The sequence below is a fragment of the Neoarthrinium moseri genome (genome assembly GCF_022829205.1).
Source record: "Neoarthrinium moseri strain CBS 164.80 chromosome Unknown scaffold8_Wmoseri_CBS_16480, whole genome shotgun sequence".
In the NCBI taxonomy this organism is placed as follows: Eukaryota; Fungi; Ascomycota; class Sordariomycetes; order Amphisphaeriales; family Apiosporaceae; genus Neoarthrinium; species Neoarthrinium moseri.
In genome coordinates, this window is record NW_026055122.1 from 59850 (window position 1) to 74967 (window position 15118).

General features: G+C 55.0%; 7 protein-coding genes across 7 annotated transcripts; 4 read left to right on the forward strand and 3 right to left on the reverse strand.

The window, feature by feature from the left end:
- Window positions 1-160: 160 nt before the first annotated feature.
- On the reverse strand, window positions 161-799 carry JN550_003274 (uncharacterized protein; the record flags this gene model as incomplete). The annotated part of the gene is made up of 1 exon (XM_049314659.1): window positions 161-799. One exon carries the CDS (start codon window positions 797-799, stop codon window positions 161-163), a length of 639 nt encoding a protein of 212 aa, XP_049174465.1.
- Window positions 800-2181: 1382 nt separating this feature from the next.
- JN550_003275 (uncharacterized protein) lies at window positions 2182-2656 on the forward strand (the record flags this gene model as incomplete). Its single annotated transcript, XM_049314661.1, has 3 exons — window positions 2182-2209; window positions 2296-2372; window positions 2462-2656. The coding sequence occupies 3 exons, from the start codon at window positions 2182-2184 to the stop codon at window positions 2654-2656; spliced, it is 300 nt and encodes a 99-aa protein (XP_049174466.1).
- A 276-nt stretch (window positions 2657-2932) lies between these two features.
- Window positions 2933-4292, reverse strand: JN550_003276 (uncharacterized protein; the record flags this gene model as incomplete). The annotated part of the gene is made up of 3 exons (XM_049314662.1): window positions 2933-3883; window positions 3937-3971; window positions 4031-4292. The coding sequence occupies 3 exons, from the start codon at window positions 4290-4292 to the stop codon at window positions 2933-2935; spliced, it is 1248 nt and encodes a 415-aa protein (XP_049174467.1).
- A 2494-nt stretch (window positions 4293-6786) lies between these two features.
- On the forward strand, window positions 6787-8040 carry JN550_003277 (uncharacterized protein; the record flags this gene model as incomplete). The annotated part of the gene is made up of 1 exon (XM_049314663.1): window positions 6787-8040. The coding sequence occupies one exon, from the start codon at window positions 6787-6789 to the stop codon at window positions 8038-8040; it is 1254 nt and encodes a 417-aa protein (XP_049174468.1).
- An 802-nt stretch (window positions 8041-8842) lies between these two features.
- Window positions 8843-10801, reverse strand: JN550_003278 (uncharacterized protein; the record flags this gene model as incomplete). The annotated part of the gene is made up of 1 exon (XM_049314664.1): window positions 8843-10801. The coding sequence occupies one exon, from the start codon at window positions 10799-10801 to the stop codon at window positions 8843-8845; it is 1959 nt and encodes a 652-aa protein (XP_049174469.1).
- A 371-nt stretch (window positions 10802-11172) lies between these two features.
- On the forward strand, window positions 11173-12153 carry JN550_003279 (uncharacterized protein; the record flags this gene model as incomplete). Its single annotated transcript, XM_049314665.1, has 1 exon — window positions 11173-12153. The coding sequence occupies one exon, from the start codon at window positions 11173-11175 to the stop codon at window positions 12151-12153; it is 981 nt and encodes a 326-aa protein (XP_049174470.1).
- Window positions 12154-14024: 1871 nt separating this feature from the next.
- JN550_003280 (uncharacterized protein) lies at window positions 14025-15006 on the forward strand (the record flags this gene model as incomplete). Its single annotated transcript, XM_049314666.1, has 2 exons — window positions 14025-14119; window positions 14175-15006. 2 exons carry the CDS (start codon window positions 14025-14027, stop codon window positions 15004-15006), a joined length of 927 nt encoding a protein of 308 aa, XP_049174471.1.
- Window positions 15007-15118: the final 112 nt, after the last annotated feature.

A 15118-nucleotide genomic window follows, 5' to 3' on the forward strand; every position in this document is an offset into this window, starting at 1 on the left:
TACAAGATCTACGTTCAATCTCTATATAGGGGATCAACACAATTTCAGGACGATTTATTTTGATATGTACAAGGGTTTTTATTTTTCTCTTTTAGTTGTGTCAAAGCTATGTGCATGCAAATGGGGTAACGCCTCACGTCATAAGGCGACCGGGCCTTGCTTAGAGACCGAAAGCCGCCTTGGCCCGCTGCCAGTAGGCGTTGCGGTCCTCCGTCACCGAGACACCGACGCACTGCATGTAGGCGGCGAAGCCCGCGTCGGTCCCGGCGGCCAGCGTGGACCGGACATTGGCGCAGTGGTTCACGAGGAACCAGGGGCCGGAGCCGAAGTTGTACTTGTCGTCGGTGACGAGCGCCAGCACGGCGTTCTTGCCGGCGTCCGTGTCCGTGCTGCCCACCTTGCCAACCTCGCCGGCGAGTGCCGGGATCGACTTGGCGTACTCAAGGTTGTAGTTGAACATCTGCATGTTGGCGGTGCCCTGGCCCGGGCGGCCGGGCGACACGTTGTGCTTGTACTCGAAGTTGACGGACTCGAAGGCCATGAGCGCGTAGACGCCCGCCTTCTCGCCGGCCGAGGTGATGTTGTAGTCCTTCATGGCCTGCTCTAACAGGGGCCCGGCCTGGGCTGCCGTGCGGCATTCATCAGTCGGGGAGCAGGTGGCTGAGGCAGCGGCCGGGGCGATCTGGGCCACCAGGGCGGCGGCTGTAGCATCGGTCGTAGATGATCGAGCACAGTTGGTTGGGGCGGCGGCGGCCGAGCCGGCCAGCAGGAGAGCAGTTGCGATCTGAACGGTCTTCATGGTGAAATTTGGAGATGGGTATCAGGTATAAGAGGCTTGCTCGTATAGAATGTGTGAGGCAAAGAGTGATTTGGTCGTATCAAACGATCCTTTGTGATGTGATTTTGAAAGTAGAGAAAGTGAGTGAAGTATGCTGTATAATAGAGGAAGCCTTCTCAGGACTGGACGAGGACCTCAAGATATAGCAGCACTCAGAAATTTAAGCTTTGTTGCGGATCGCACCAACAGACGACGAGTCAATGGGGGCCGTTGTTCGACAGCGCTTGTATAGTAACAATGAACAGTGGGGACCAGACCAACTGAATGAGTGAATGACAAAGAAAGGGAGTGACTCGAGAGTTGTTGGTGAGAGCCGGGGGCCGTTGGATGAGATGCAAAGCAAAAGTCAAAAGCAAGAAGCCGTTGCACAGGCAGGTACTTATTCGTCTCTGATGTGGCCATTGTACTTACCTGACCGTCCATCTACAATGACTAGCGCTCCTAGAGGGAGCCCGAGTCGTGAGTGGGAGGCGGTTTTCTCCTGACTCTGTGCTATAACGAAGCTACGGAGGTATGGATTGAGTGGATGTGGGGGAGCCTAGTGGCGGCTCAAGGAGCTGACGGCAGCCAATCGTCTTGGCATCCCAAGCTGTGCATCCAATCTAGTGAAACAGGTCCGCGGTGGACGCCCTGTGTGCCCGCGTTGTTTCCAACACGGACCAGGGTGATCAGCCGAATGATTGGAGACGAAGGACAAGAGGCAGCCTATCCCCTCAGAGATGTTTGGGTCGGATCTCCAGTCGACCCTGTTCTAGGCTAAGCTTCCGCGAGAGGCAAGATGCGATGAACCCTGCTGGAGCCGGCGGTACCTGCTTTACGAGATCCTGCATGGGCCAGTCCTAAACGCACCAACGTGAGTATAGGGGCTAGCAGCAGCCTGTCATCTTGATGGCCTCAGTGCCGTCATGGACGAACAGTACCGGTGTGTTCCAAATATGAAGATGTCGGGCCAAGTGAACCGTTGCACTCGGTGCCGACTTGCAACGGGGTCTCCGTTCCCGCATCCCCGTTGCGTTAGGCGACCTGATCCGTCCCTGGCACGTGGGCCGTGGTGCCCGTCTGCACAGTTGGAAGTCATCTAGCTGGCGGGGGGCGGAGGGTCGGGTGGTGTTTAATCCGCTGACCCAATGGGCTTGCGGGTGTTGGCACCAGCCCTTAGCCTTCCAAGACCCGAGCTTCCAATGCGACGCCAGAGTTGAGTTAGGTAGAAGCAGCTCTGCCGTTCGGTTCAGCCTTGTGACGTGACGCGCATTCTTCATCCGTGGACATTGACCTCCAACGACCCAACGCGACACTGCACCTCCTGCCTGCTTCCGTGCGGTCAACCGCGGAAATCGCCCAACATGTCGCATCTCGCCAGCTACATCAACAGTAAGTCCAACCCGGGCCCCCGGGCCGCCCTCGCAGTTACCCATGCCGAGCCTCAACTTACAGCCCCGATTCTGACAGCTGGGTAGAGAAGGTGTGCGTCATGACGCTGGACTCGCGCATCCTCGTCGGCAAGCTCGAGAGTTTCGACCAATTGACAAACCTGGTACGCAAATACAAGCTCGGGTCCCAACGCAGCCCTGGGCGCACTCTCGCCTGCAGCACATACACTAACGGGGGCGCGCCCACATCTAGGTCCTGTCGAGCGCCATTGAACGCGTGATCCAGACCCCAGAGAGCGACGAGCCATCGCAAGAAGTCCCCCTTGGTCTCTACATCGTGCGAGGCGACAATGTCAGTGTTGTAGGGCTGGTGGACGAGGAGCTGGACGACAAGATCAGGTGGTCGGACGTCAAGGGCGCGGCGATCGGAACCACGAAACACATTTAGAGGGGAAGAAACCGGGATCGAGGTCGAGGATGAGGGACATCAATACGGCACGCCGAGGGATAAACGTTCCGACTTGCATACAACGGCGTTGGGAGAGGTGACTGGCATTTTATTTTATTTTCCCGCTGAGGAGTTGGCATTCTGAGTTCGAGTAGGGTATGCTTTGCCTAAATGATACCACCTGTGTTGCGTCTTGCTGACACTTCTATGGTTTGCTACATAAAATGGGATGACAAAACTTGCACATCGTGGCTCGCCTCTCCTCGCCCGGCGCGTCTAGCCAAAGAGGCGGCTCATCAAATCGGGTGCGCACTTCTCGAAACCCGGGCTCTCGGCCAGCCTGTTGATCCTGTTGCCTCGCTTGGCGCTGAGCCATCCGAATTCGTCGCCGGGGATCTCGTCAATGGCAACAGTGTCGCCCGAGACGCCGACGGCCGACCCGGCTCCCGGGGCTCTCTTACGGCCTCGCAGGTCTCCGACGTGCATTCCGTGCGTCCACTGTCCGGACGTCTCAACGCGGATATCCTCAGGCGCATTCTTGGCCAGCTTCCAAGCCGGGTCGTCTATGGTGAGAAGGTACCACACGGTCAGGGGGTCGTGCAGCGACAGCCCCGGCTCGGGATCGTCCCCAACCATCCTTTCGATCTGGCGGAAGACGCCTCCCATTATGTGGTTGATCCACGTTGCCAACGGGCTGCCTTCCTTCACGTGAGGGGTAACGGTGTCGAAAAAGTATCCCCTGTTCAGGAGATGCGGTGTAGTGATATCTAGAGGGAACAGAGTCAGGTTCAAACGCTTCGACAGCTTCTCCGGGTATGCTGGGAGGTTGGCGATCTTCTGCGGGACGACCGGCATGGTCGAGGACGGGACGGCTGAGGTCAGAGCGAAGACTCTGGCCGTGGCGATCGCATCGGCGTAGGTGTTGAACTCGGCAACCGGAGTGATGTTGCCGGGAACCTCGACCGCACCACCCATCACGCAAATCTCCTTGGCGCGGAGAAACGTCTCGGGGTCTTCCGCAGCGGCAAGGGCCAGGTTGGTCATGGGACCGACCGAGCAGATGGTGATTGTGTTTTCGGGCTCCTCCTTCAAGATTCGCAAGATCTCCTTATGTGCTGGGGTCTTGGAAGGGGTGAAGTAGGTGTAATAGGAGGGGTCCTCATCTGGGCGAGGCACACCATCCTCGAAGAGAGATTTCCACGTCTCCTCTGGGCTCAAGTGGGGATGCTGCCACGTTGGTTAGCCTGCTCATACATGCCATAAAAATCTGGGATGCTTACAGCCTCATGAACGCCGTGCAGACCGTCAGTACCGTCTGCCATACTTGTAAGCCTCTTCGCGACCGACTTCAGGGGTGGGCGGTTTGCGACTCACGAAACCCGTCCTCCATAAGAATCTCTTCTTCCAGAGCATGCTCGGGTCCAATGGCAACAATGGGTTTGTACGCCTTCAGTCCGCCGAAGCCTTCAGGCTTACCCTGGGATCTCCGCCATTCCAGTTCCTTGTCGAGCACGTGGAACATGGAAACGACATTGGTCAGGCAGCTCTTCAGCGGGACGTTTCCGTAAGTGACGGAGATCATGACAAGTTCCAGCTCCTCGGGCGACGCGGCCAGAGCCAGAAGCATGGCCAGCATGTCATCGACACCTGCTCTCTCGTGTTATCATGGTGGCATTCTTAATTCTTCCGCGGGTGTTCATATGACATGCCTGGATCAGTGTCGAAGATAACTCGACTCTTGGGCGCCATGGCTGCGATTTACCCCTCTTTGAGATGCCGTCGTTCTAAGCACTGCTTCGACCAAGATATAATAACCCACGGTAATAAGATGATGTACGCGTAGGACCTGTAAGCCGGTCTCAAGGAAGATCACGAAGACTGTGCACTAGGGAATGCAGTCCAAGACGGATCTTTATGCTCAGTAGTAATGCGGCGGCGGCGGCGAGGCTGACAGGACTGGTTGAGGCCGTAGCTAGTGCGAAAGCTCCCCGTTGATAAGGGCAGCCCCAGTTTAACTCCGCCCTTGGCCACCGGTGACCAGCGAAGACCGCGCGAGGAGTATTAATTGGACAATATGCACACTGATCTTCGCCGCTCAAGGAGAATAGCAGATTGGCAGTTTCGGCTCTGGTCCGCTTAGGCCAAGTCGCGTGTGCTGGGCTGGTCTAATACCTAAGCACCTGGGTAGTAGAGCTGCCATTCCCCTCTTTTGGAGGTTGGTGGAAGTCGCCGATACCCTCATAGGGGTCTCAATTGGCCTGATTGCACCAGTGTCTTAGTGACTGAAGCACAGTTTACGTCTGAGCGACAATTGAGCTGCCGATTGGCCTTTGAGGACTGTTATTTGTAATTGCACAGCCAAGCCGTGGATATGGTGATTATAGGAAGTGCTCGCAGATTTTCAGCTGGTCTCCGTCACCCAGAGCAGCTTGCATATGCTTGCTTCTTCGCTGCCTTTGGCGCAGGCAAGAATCGATCAAGAGCCACTTACTACCTTAGCCACCAGCTATTTGACATGCTGAGCCCGCGGCTATAGCGACCTTTCAGCGCCCCTTCAAACCGCAATGGGACTCTATTGTTTATAGCGGTGCTGCATCGAAGGAGCCGGTCTCAGTGCCAGGAAAAAGACATGCCGTACCTGATGCACGTCTTGCTTCATATAATAGCCGCTCTCCATTTGCTGCCGGAAGCTCAGGCGCGTATTGGCCGAGACGACCCTCTGATCAGACGGAGCACTTGAACTCAGGGGGGTCCTACAGAGTTCAAGGGCAAAAGCACCTTGGTCTGCTCCATGCGGTTGGTTGCCTTGTCCACTGTCATGGAAGCTTGCGCGTGGATCGATGGGTGGACGGACAAACACTTCTGTGCAATTGACATGGCACGAGCACCGCAGGCGCCTGGCTGCGAACTGCCTTTTCTAGATCTTCAGGGTCGCATCAGGGGGGTTGCCTATGGAAGATCCATGGAAGCGTAGATCCAATTAGCGCAACTGGGCTACGGCAAGCCTCAACCGAGCGTCTTATGGCCGGCCGGCCATTTCTTTGCTCGTGATGAAAAGGCTCCCATGCCCATGGGCCAGTCAAGACACTGGACAGCTGCCGGGACGGGCAGACGGGCAGACGGGCACGACTGGACCGACTGTGTAGCCGTCTCCCAGACTCGGGGTATTAGTTCCTGGAGCTATTACATAGTACTTTTCATAAGTGGACCACGGGCGTTTCGTGCATCTCGGTTTCGGCTGCCCACCCACCCAGCACCCAACACCCACCCACACACACACACACACACACACACACACCCGACACCTTGATAACCCTCCCCTTGGCGCCCCTCTGGCCCTTCTGGCCCTCCGTCGGACTGCCCACGCACTCCCTGCACTCCCTGCACTCCCTCCACCCCCCCGGACGGACACCTTTGCTCCGACACAGTGGCCACCTGTTCAATCATTGAGGTCGGCTTGATGCCAAGACAAGACATCCAAATGTCCAGTGCTGGCGACCACCACCAGAGCTGCCGTTCACCTGATTTCCATCTCGTCCGGTCAACGCAAAGTTCACATCCCCTTTCGGCTTAACTACTCTTGTCGGCCTCAGTCACAGGCTCATCACAAGTCATCACATCCAACTCGAAGAAGTCACCGTCGTCCTCGTGTTTCTGCCTAGATAGATTCACCTAACTTATCTCCCACCCCCCAGGCCCCCCATCGCCATCGCCGTCCCCTACTTAGAAGCGCCAATAGGTAGTCGGGCGGGCTTGCTTGGCCTCCAGAACTTCCCCACACAGCTAATTACCGTCAAGCTACCGCCGATCTCACGCTACACTGTGACCACGCTTCACTTTACTTCACATCACCTCTCACTCCGGCCCCTTTGTACGCTTGACCCTGTCCCCAGTCGCCGTCGCCGATTCGTGCTGCTGGCAATAGCCGTGCAATCAAGCCTGTCACTCAGTCCATCGCCGACGTCCTGACCGTTCCTCCCCGTCGGCGATCGTCCCTATACTCACCTGGAGCGTCGCCCTGCGTGCCGTTCTAGCTCGGACCAGTTCAAAGGCCCCTTTACCCATTGAGCCTTGACCTGGGCCCATCGCACAATCCACGCTCATCGTCGACCGTACGCAATCTGCCCATCATGGAGCACGATTCCAGCGTCTTCAGCCTGACCACCATTGGTGGATATGCACTGCTGGGTGGCCTGGGTGTCCTGGTCTACCTGAACTACCAGCGCAACAACCAGGGCAGACAGGGCAATGCGAGAGCCGCCGCTGGCCAGGCCGGCAAGCATGTCGCCGACCTTGGCCGTGATGTGGCATCGGCGACTGCTGCCATGACCAAGAAGGCTGAGAAGTCGCTCAAGCAGAAGCCCAAGCCCAAGGCCCCCTCGAGCGAGACAGCACCGACCCCGAGTCGAAGCTACGATCCCGAGGCCGAAGCTGCGGCCAAGCGAGACGAGGCCCGCGCGAACCAGGACTTTGCCCAGTCCTTCTCCAAGCTCAAGTCTGGCCACCAATTCACCGCCCAGAAGTCGGAGAAGAAGAAGCAGAAGTCGGTCAAGCAGTCGCGGGCACAAGAGGCCGACACCCCGGTTGCCAATGCCTCTTCGCCCTCCTCCACAACCGGCGATGCCGACGACGACCTGTCATCTGCCGCGTCCCCTGTCGTACCGGCTGCAGACAGCACCGGTGTCTCGGACATGCTCGAGGCCGCTGCCCCTGGCCCCTCGGTCCTGCGGCTCACCGACACCGACTCGGTCAAGACCCAGCAGAAGAAGGCTAAGGCCCCCGAGGTCGTCGAGTCCAAGAAGCAGCGACAGAACCGCCTGAAGGCCGAGCGCAAGAAGCTCGAGAGAGAGCAGGAGGAAGCAGAGCGCAAGAAGCTGGAGGAGGCCCAGCGACGCCGTGCTCGTGTCGCCGAGGGCCGCCCCGCCAAGGACGGATCGGCTTTCTTGGCCAACAACTCCCCCTGGGTCGCAAAGTCGAACGGTGAGAAGACCGTCCAGCCCCTCGACACTTTCGAGCAGAAGCCAGCTGCCGAGAGCACAAACCTTTCGACGCCCAAGCCTGCTGCCGCGGCCACCAAGGAACGCTCAGACTCTTGGATGTCTTCTCTGCCCTCCGAGGAGGAGCAGTTCGCTCAGGTGCTGGAGGACTCCTCCGCCTGGAATGAGGTCACCAGCAAGAAGGGCAAGAAGGGTAAGAAGGGCCTCGAGACTGCCGATGCCCCTGCCGCTCAGGCGACTCCTTCGGCTGCGCCCGCTCCTGTCGCTAAGGCCCCAGTGAACGGCGGCTACTCCAAGTCGAAGCCTGCCCTGAGCAGCAACTCCTCATTCGCAGCCCTTACTCCTGAGGAGACTGCTGACGAGGTCGAGGAGGAGTGGGAGGTATGAGCGCCTTTGTCCCACCGTGACTCTCCCAGAATGCCTCAAGATAGTGTATCCTGTTGTGGTTGCACAAGCGATCAATCCCAGCAACATCACTCTACAGCACACCAACACGGCCAACACCTTGTTCAGTACGCCGCATTTCCCATGCCAACCTTTGAGAAGAAGTCCGGAGTGGCATGGGACGCAGACAGGATTTGGATGGTGACTTTTCTGGGCGGCCGATCGCGCACCAGACCCGTCAAGGCGGCATTTGTACAGCATTGTATTTTTCCTCATGGTACTCGGGAATTTTGAGGCCCGCAAAAAAAAATATTCGAGACATTCGGAGTTCGAGCGACATTCTGATCTGCTCTGGTGCCCGGGCCGTCTCACCCTGCTGCCAAGATCGCCTCGAGCCAATTCCCGCATGTATAAGCGGAGGCACACAACACAGGCAGTGTGGTTAGAAAGCGTTTTTCATCTTCTTTCCTTTTTCTTTTTCCATGTGTCACGGGGGATTGGAGGGGAAAAGTCCATCGTGTATTTACCAAATAGGGGAAATATGAAGGCTCGAGGAGCCAGCGCAATAGACGCAACACTTCGTAGATGCCTGGAATGCCTCAGAGTGGCTAGATAATGGGACGACCATCTACTAAACTCTTGTGCGGTTCTGACTCATGTGATCGTGCCTTGAAATGTTTATATATGGCATAGCAGAGTGTGCTGTCACAGGGTCAGGAGGGTTCGACTACGATTGTCCACGCGTCTGCGGAATTGTGTTCACTCTCCGAGTAAGAGAATGTTGTGTAATGTAAGTCTACAAGCTTCAAAACTGAGTGGGCTCATAAAAGAATAGGTCGTAGGCTTCCTCGACCGACCAAGAGAAAGGAGCTGTTTCGAAGTCCTGGAAAACATCGTCTGGGAGAGACAACGCAGGATTCCCTTGTATAGCTTCTTCCGGTATCCCCTGGCTTTCACTAGCCCTCTTGCGCCGAACGTGAAGTTTGCCTAACAGGGGCACGCTGAGCATCATGTCTCCCAGGTCCGAGGCCGCATCCCCCTTTTCCAGTAGCTGCGTGAGCGCCCTGATGCTGGTGATTGCCTGCTTGGATATGTCGGGCCCCGACTCGGACAGGTTCTGTTCCATGGCGTTGAGCACCCGAGCTAAGAGGTCCCTGTCGGCGGGTGGCTGCGGTCCTCCCGAGACTCTCTGCTCGCTGTCGGAGGAGAATGCGGCGTGGTTCGCGAGCACGAGGACCACGGATGCAGTGTACGTCTGCAAGTTCATGACCCAGTGGATGAAGTTGCCCTCCGGCAACAGCGTGTACAGCCCCAGGTACGCCTCCAGGAGGGCTCGGCAGTTTTCTATACACATGGACTGGCTCTGTCTTGACTGTTCGGATGTGTTTCGCAGAAGCACCAACGGTAGGTGGATCCGTATCCTGATATAGTAGTAGAGATACTGCATAAACCGTTCGGGCGGAGTGAGATACCGCGTCCCGGTCCACCAGGTCGGTGGTGCCAGGGCTGCCAGAGCAAGGATATCTCGGTCAAGCTTCTCAACTGTGTTTTGCAGCTCTTCCAAAGACGGGGAGTTGTTGTGTAGGTCCCCCGGCCCCCCAAGGTTGACCGCGATATCCGACAATCTAAAGAGGAATTCCCTCGGCACGAGGTGTCCGCCGTCGTCGAACAGCGTCGCCGACTTCTGGACGCCATAGTAGCGAGTGGCGGACGGGAAGGCCAGGACCATGCTCTGAAACCGCTCCGCGATGCACAAGAAGCGCCACAGTGCTGCCTTTGGTCCGTTCACCATGCGCGGTAGGCCCAGCAGCTCTGCCACCGCAAGCGCTCGCCGCAGCGTCAGGAATCCCTTCTTGAAGTTCCCGCGCGTCATGTGCAGTCGGACGAGGAGGATTGCCACCTCGATGCCTTCGACGGTGGTCATCAACCGGTCACAGGAAATAATCGCCCTCTCTACGGCATCCACTACCGGGCGAGAGTACTCCGAGCCAGCCCGGCATCCGTTGCCTGGTAATCCTGTGCGTAAAACAATGCTGGGGTTGTGCTCGGCGGACAGCGCAACCATCATGAGCCAGGATGCCAGGGTAAAAGGGTCAGCCGTCACTCTATTGACTTCGTCATACCGCGCCAGCATCTCGTCGCCAGATTTGACAGCAGAGTCGATGGGTAAGATGTCGTTTAGCACCGTGAGCCATCCGGTGGCTCGGCTTGCTATGACGGCAAGGTCCTCCTTCCTAGGTATCAGTGGCCTCAGCAAAGCCCGAGCCGTATCAGCCAATTGTGATGGAGGCTGGTTGCGTCCGGGGTCATCGTTGATTTCATTCACTGAACTGATGAGGCTATTGTTGAACAGGGCGCCGAGATACGTTGGCTGCGTGGATATTGCGGCATCAGGGATAGAAGCTTCAGACTCTGACATATCGGAACCAACGGCATCTCCATAGGATATAGAAGCCGGTGAGACTTCGTTTGATAGCTGAGGGGGCCCATTTTGTTTCTCCTCTAAGGCTTGAACAGACTTTGATAATCCGGCAACCTGTTGTTCCAACCACTGCACCCGCTCTCGCGTTGACTGTGGTGGCTGGGACGACGATGGAGACGATAGGGTCTGAGGGACACATTGGAGGCTCCTCTCTTCACATCTTCGACACACCCGAGCGCTGTCCGATGTCCAGGAGCATCGCAGCTTGCGCCGTCGGCACTCGATACACGAACGTGTGCCCTTCCGCACTTTTCGCGGCGCAGAGATGCCGGTCATGCTCATGTTTGACTCGCATCAGTTCCATCAGGCGACTCTTGCAGGAAACAGGCCATGGCGAGTCAGCCCAGCGTTATCGCTCTCAGGCTGGACCAACTGATCCTGGGCGGGCTGGAGCTTGATATGGAGACCGATTATAAGATGGGCTGTTAGTCTTGACTCAATTGTTCAGCACTAAGGTCGCTAGCGCTCGGACCAATCTTGTCCGCGGACATCTTTTTCGGCCGAAAACTATAGGGATAAAGAGAATGGTCTCTCGAAGCTTGGAGATGCTGAATCTATTTTACGTTGCAGAAGTATATCTGATCACTCATTTTAAGATTACTTTGCTCGATTGTATCATAAAAGTTCGTCGCCCCAAGGGCAAATCAGGCACCATGTCTTCCCTATCCTCATCAACGGTAGCTATGACACCATTACTGAAAGAGTATGAAAAGCATGCTAACTTGTGGTTTGGACAGTCTGCCATAATTGGTGGCGTACCAACCGTGACGCTCGACGTGCCCATATCCGCCGTCTTTCTATCCCTCTACCTCGCCGGCGCGATACTTCACATCTCCATATTCACGACAAATCGACGCCGAGGTCACAAATTCTTCATGACCTGGCTGCTTAATGTATTCTGCATAATACGCGTTGTTACTTGTTCCATGCGAATTGCGTGGGCAACCACTCCGAAAAACCCAAGCCTGGCAATTGCGGCACAGATATTCAACAATGCCGGCATCATTATTGTCTATATCGTCAACTTGATCTTCTCCCAGCGCATTTTTCGGGCCAAGAAGCCCCAACTTGGGTGGAACAAGGCCCTTGAGCTAGCTTTCAACGCAATATATTGTCTTATTGTCGGGACCTTGATCATGGGTATCACTGTGCTGGTTATTTCCATCAACACGACGAATGTCCGAACGCTGCAGTCCATCCGAGATGTCACACTCGCCAGCGCGACTTTTATACTTGTGGTCGCAATACTGCCATTTATAATAGTAATGGTTGCGTACCTAAAACCGACACCTTGCTCTCAGGAATCCTTCGGCACAGGTAGCATGGCAGCAAAGTCCCTAGTTGTCCTCTCGTCAACCTGTCTTGCGATCATCATTGCAGGCTTCAAGGCCGGAACTTCTTGGCAGCCAGCACGTCTCGCTTCCGATCCGGCCTGGTACCATTCGAAGCCGGCATTTTATTGCTTCAATTTTGTGCTCGAGGTCATTATCTTGGCTATCTTTCTTCTCTCACGGGTGGACAAGCGCTTGCACGTTCCGGATCACTGCAAGGGTCCAGGCGATTACTCGAGACTGGGGCCAGACAAGACGGAGGAAGGTGATAAGGATCGGGATTATTATCGCCGCAAGGGATAGTCCTACGTGTGATCGAACGCCTCTTTTGGCAGGCGAGCATAGTTCAACCAAGACATACACAATACCACATTCCCTGCGCACAATCGCTATTTGTGAGACCAGCACGGCAATTGACTTGTGTAACTCTTTACGTGAACTCCTGATATTAACTACGATCCAAAGCAAAACTAGTTTACTGGGTGAAGAAGGCAAGTCTGCTGTCATAGGGCAAATAAACTCTGGTGAGGAGGTTGCGCAACTCAAATGGTACTCTGACCCACGGGTTTCTAGACTAAGACATATCGGAGCTGGCGAGTACTGGGCTATCCCAAGAAATCAATGCTGCTGACCGTACGAGTAACCACAAGGTAGCCCACGAAACGTCAGCAAGAGGATCATACCACTTGCGGAGAGTTGCGCGGATGGCAGCGTCGACATGTTCGAAGCCATCGTGATGCCCCAAGGGCTGCCCAGAAATGCAGACTAGGAGATGATATATAACGTACGGCGGCCTGTTTAAAATGCTGTACCACGTTATGGCTCTTTCTAGGCCGGGCAGTGACAATTGACGTCGCTCAACCGATAGAAGGCCCCACGACTCGTATCGACCATGCTTGAAGGACCTGATCATTCTGTTGTACGTTTGCAGATGGAAAGTGGCAAGCCGAATCCGTGTGAATACCTACGTATGTGACGCCAGCATTGATCTTTGAACGATGCAATTGTCAAGATATTTTAACACGATCTCTCTCTTTTTTTTTTTTTATTTTTTTTTTTTACTCTGAGCCATGATTTCCTAGTGAATAACACCCGACTGGCAACCCAGAGGTCTGTTTCCATCCACGCTATTTGTTAACCCTCACCGAGAGTAGCCATCCATTATACTCTTACCCAGCTAATCGCCAACCTCGTTCATCAACATGCCAACGGTCCATCATCCAAACTGCCCAACTTATGTTCCATGTGTAATTCAACAGTCAAAAAGCTAAGAAATGCGACACAATTCCTCTAGTATCCCCCTCAGCAACCTCGGCATTCACACATTCCTCAGGTTGACAGTTTTCCCCTAGGTCATCTGTCTCTGTCTTCACTGCTCCAAACCCTCCAACTCGTTTAGCGCACAATAAAATGCCTCCAGATCAAGGCCTTTGACGTTATATATTACTAATATCAATATATGTGCCATGGCTGTACGCGAAAACTGGAGTATCAGGTCGAACGAGTCCAGTGGTGAGCAAAACGGACGATCGAAGGGAATGGCGGTCAAATCAATAGAACCGTGAAGGCATGAACAATCCCAGACATATCTATAAATACTAGTGATAACTAACAGAGTGTGAGTTTGCCTTATGACGTAGTGTTGAGCGATGATGAATGTGTCCGCTTGCAATGGATGGGTGGGGGGCTTATGAGCAGTGCACTGCTACGGAAGTTGGTTCCCCAGTCATTATGTCTGATTGAAAATGCATCCATGGTAGCGGCTCTGAAATGTACAGACTCTGCTCCGTCACTCTGCGATTTTGCTATGCAAGTTTGAGATGTCAACCTGGCGGTGGGCGACCGCGGTTGGTATCAGATCCGTTCTAGGCTACACTGTCGAGTGCTGGGCCAATGTCGGTGAAAAGGCTCCAGGGCCGTAGAGATTTCCGTTTGATATTCACCTGCGAGATGCAGTGTCCCAGATTGCCCTCGAAATCGTGCAAGATCAGTCGGATTGGCCAGCTGCCTAAGGCACCCGGGCAACGAAACGCCTTAGCAACTCCGAACTAAGCTGGACGCAAGTTCCGCGCCACCTCAGATATTTTCTTTGCTCAAAACAACAAAACCTGTACTGTGCATGGACAGAAGCAAAAGCGCCACTCTCCTGACTGCAGCACACCTGCAGCATCATCATGTCCTTCGGGCAGCCTCTCTTCTCCAAGGCGGCTACGCTTACCGACGAGACCAACCTCCCTCAATCTCCGAAACCTCACGCAATTTGCTCCTCGTAAGAAATACCTCTCGCTCGAGTGTTGTAGCCTGCTAAAAATCTGACGTTGCAGTGGTCTTCGGGATGCCAAGGCGGTTGCTCTCAGATTCAAGGGCAACCAGTATCCCGCTGTTCTAGAATCTATTCTGTCTCACTATTCGCGTAACTTGGTATTTCGCTTTAAGGAAGAGTCGCGGTACACCGAACATGAAGTTGATTGGGAAGGGGTCGATGAGCCGACCTTCGCCTTGTGGCATGACCTCATTCAGCAACACTACTGGGGCGGCCAGTGTCAGTCAATTCGCAAGATGGTCTCTTGCAACGACGTCGACACATTGAGTGTTCTTGCCAAGCTTGCAGACCTTTGTAAGAAAGCCGAAAGCCCCGCCATCGGTTCGTGGGCAAAGCAAGAGTTTCACAGACAGGTCGACAGGATGACGACGCAGTGGGATACCGAGGCCAATCAAGACAAGACACACGATGGTCTTCAACGTGCCTTTCTCACCTGGGAAGACAAGGACTGCAAGACAAGGATCGTCACCAAGTTCAACAAAACACTCGACGACAAAGTCTTCGAGCGCCTATCTGACACTATGGATCCTGAGTTCTACTTCGCGGCCTCAAAGGACAGGCTGAAGACTTTGACCCAAGAAAACACCGAACTGAAGCACAAGCTGTCGAACATTGTAAAAGTCGAACCCACCCCATCCAGCGCCAACGTGGCTCTCCCTTACGGCTTTCACCCTGGAGGTTTCTCGAGCGCAGGAACTTCGTCACAGCCGCCATGCGAGAGCGAGCCCCAGAGTTACTCTGCTGCGAACGCGACCGTGGGCGGTGGGATATTCAGAGGCTCCGCCAGTCTCTTCGGCGCCGCAAAGAAAACCAATTACCTAGCAAAGACCTAAGGCCTTTCAGAAACCAGCTACACAGAAGAGGTTATGACTGTGGACCCGTGCAACCTGCAATTGCTGAAGACACGTCTGCACAGGGGAGGTGCCGGGACTTGAGTAAATGCTG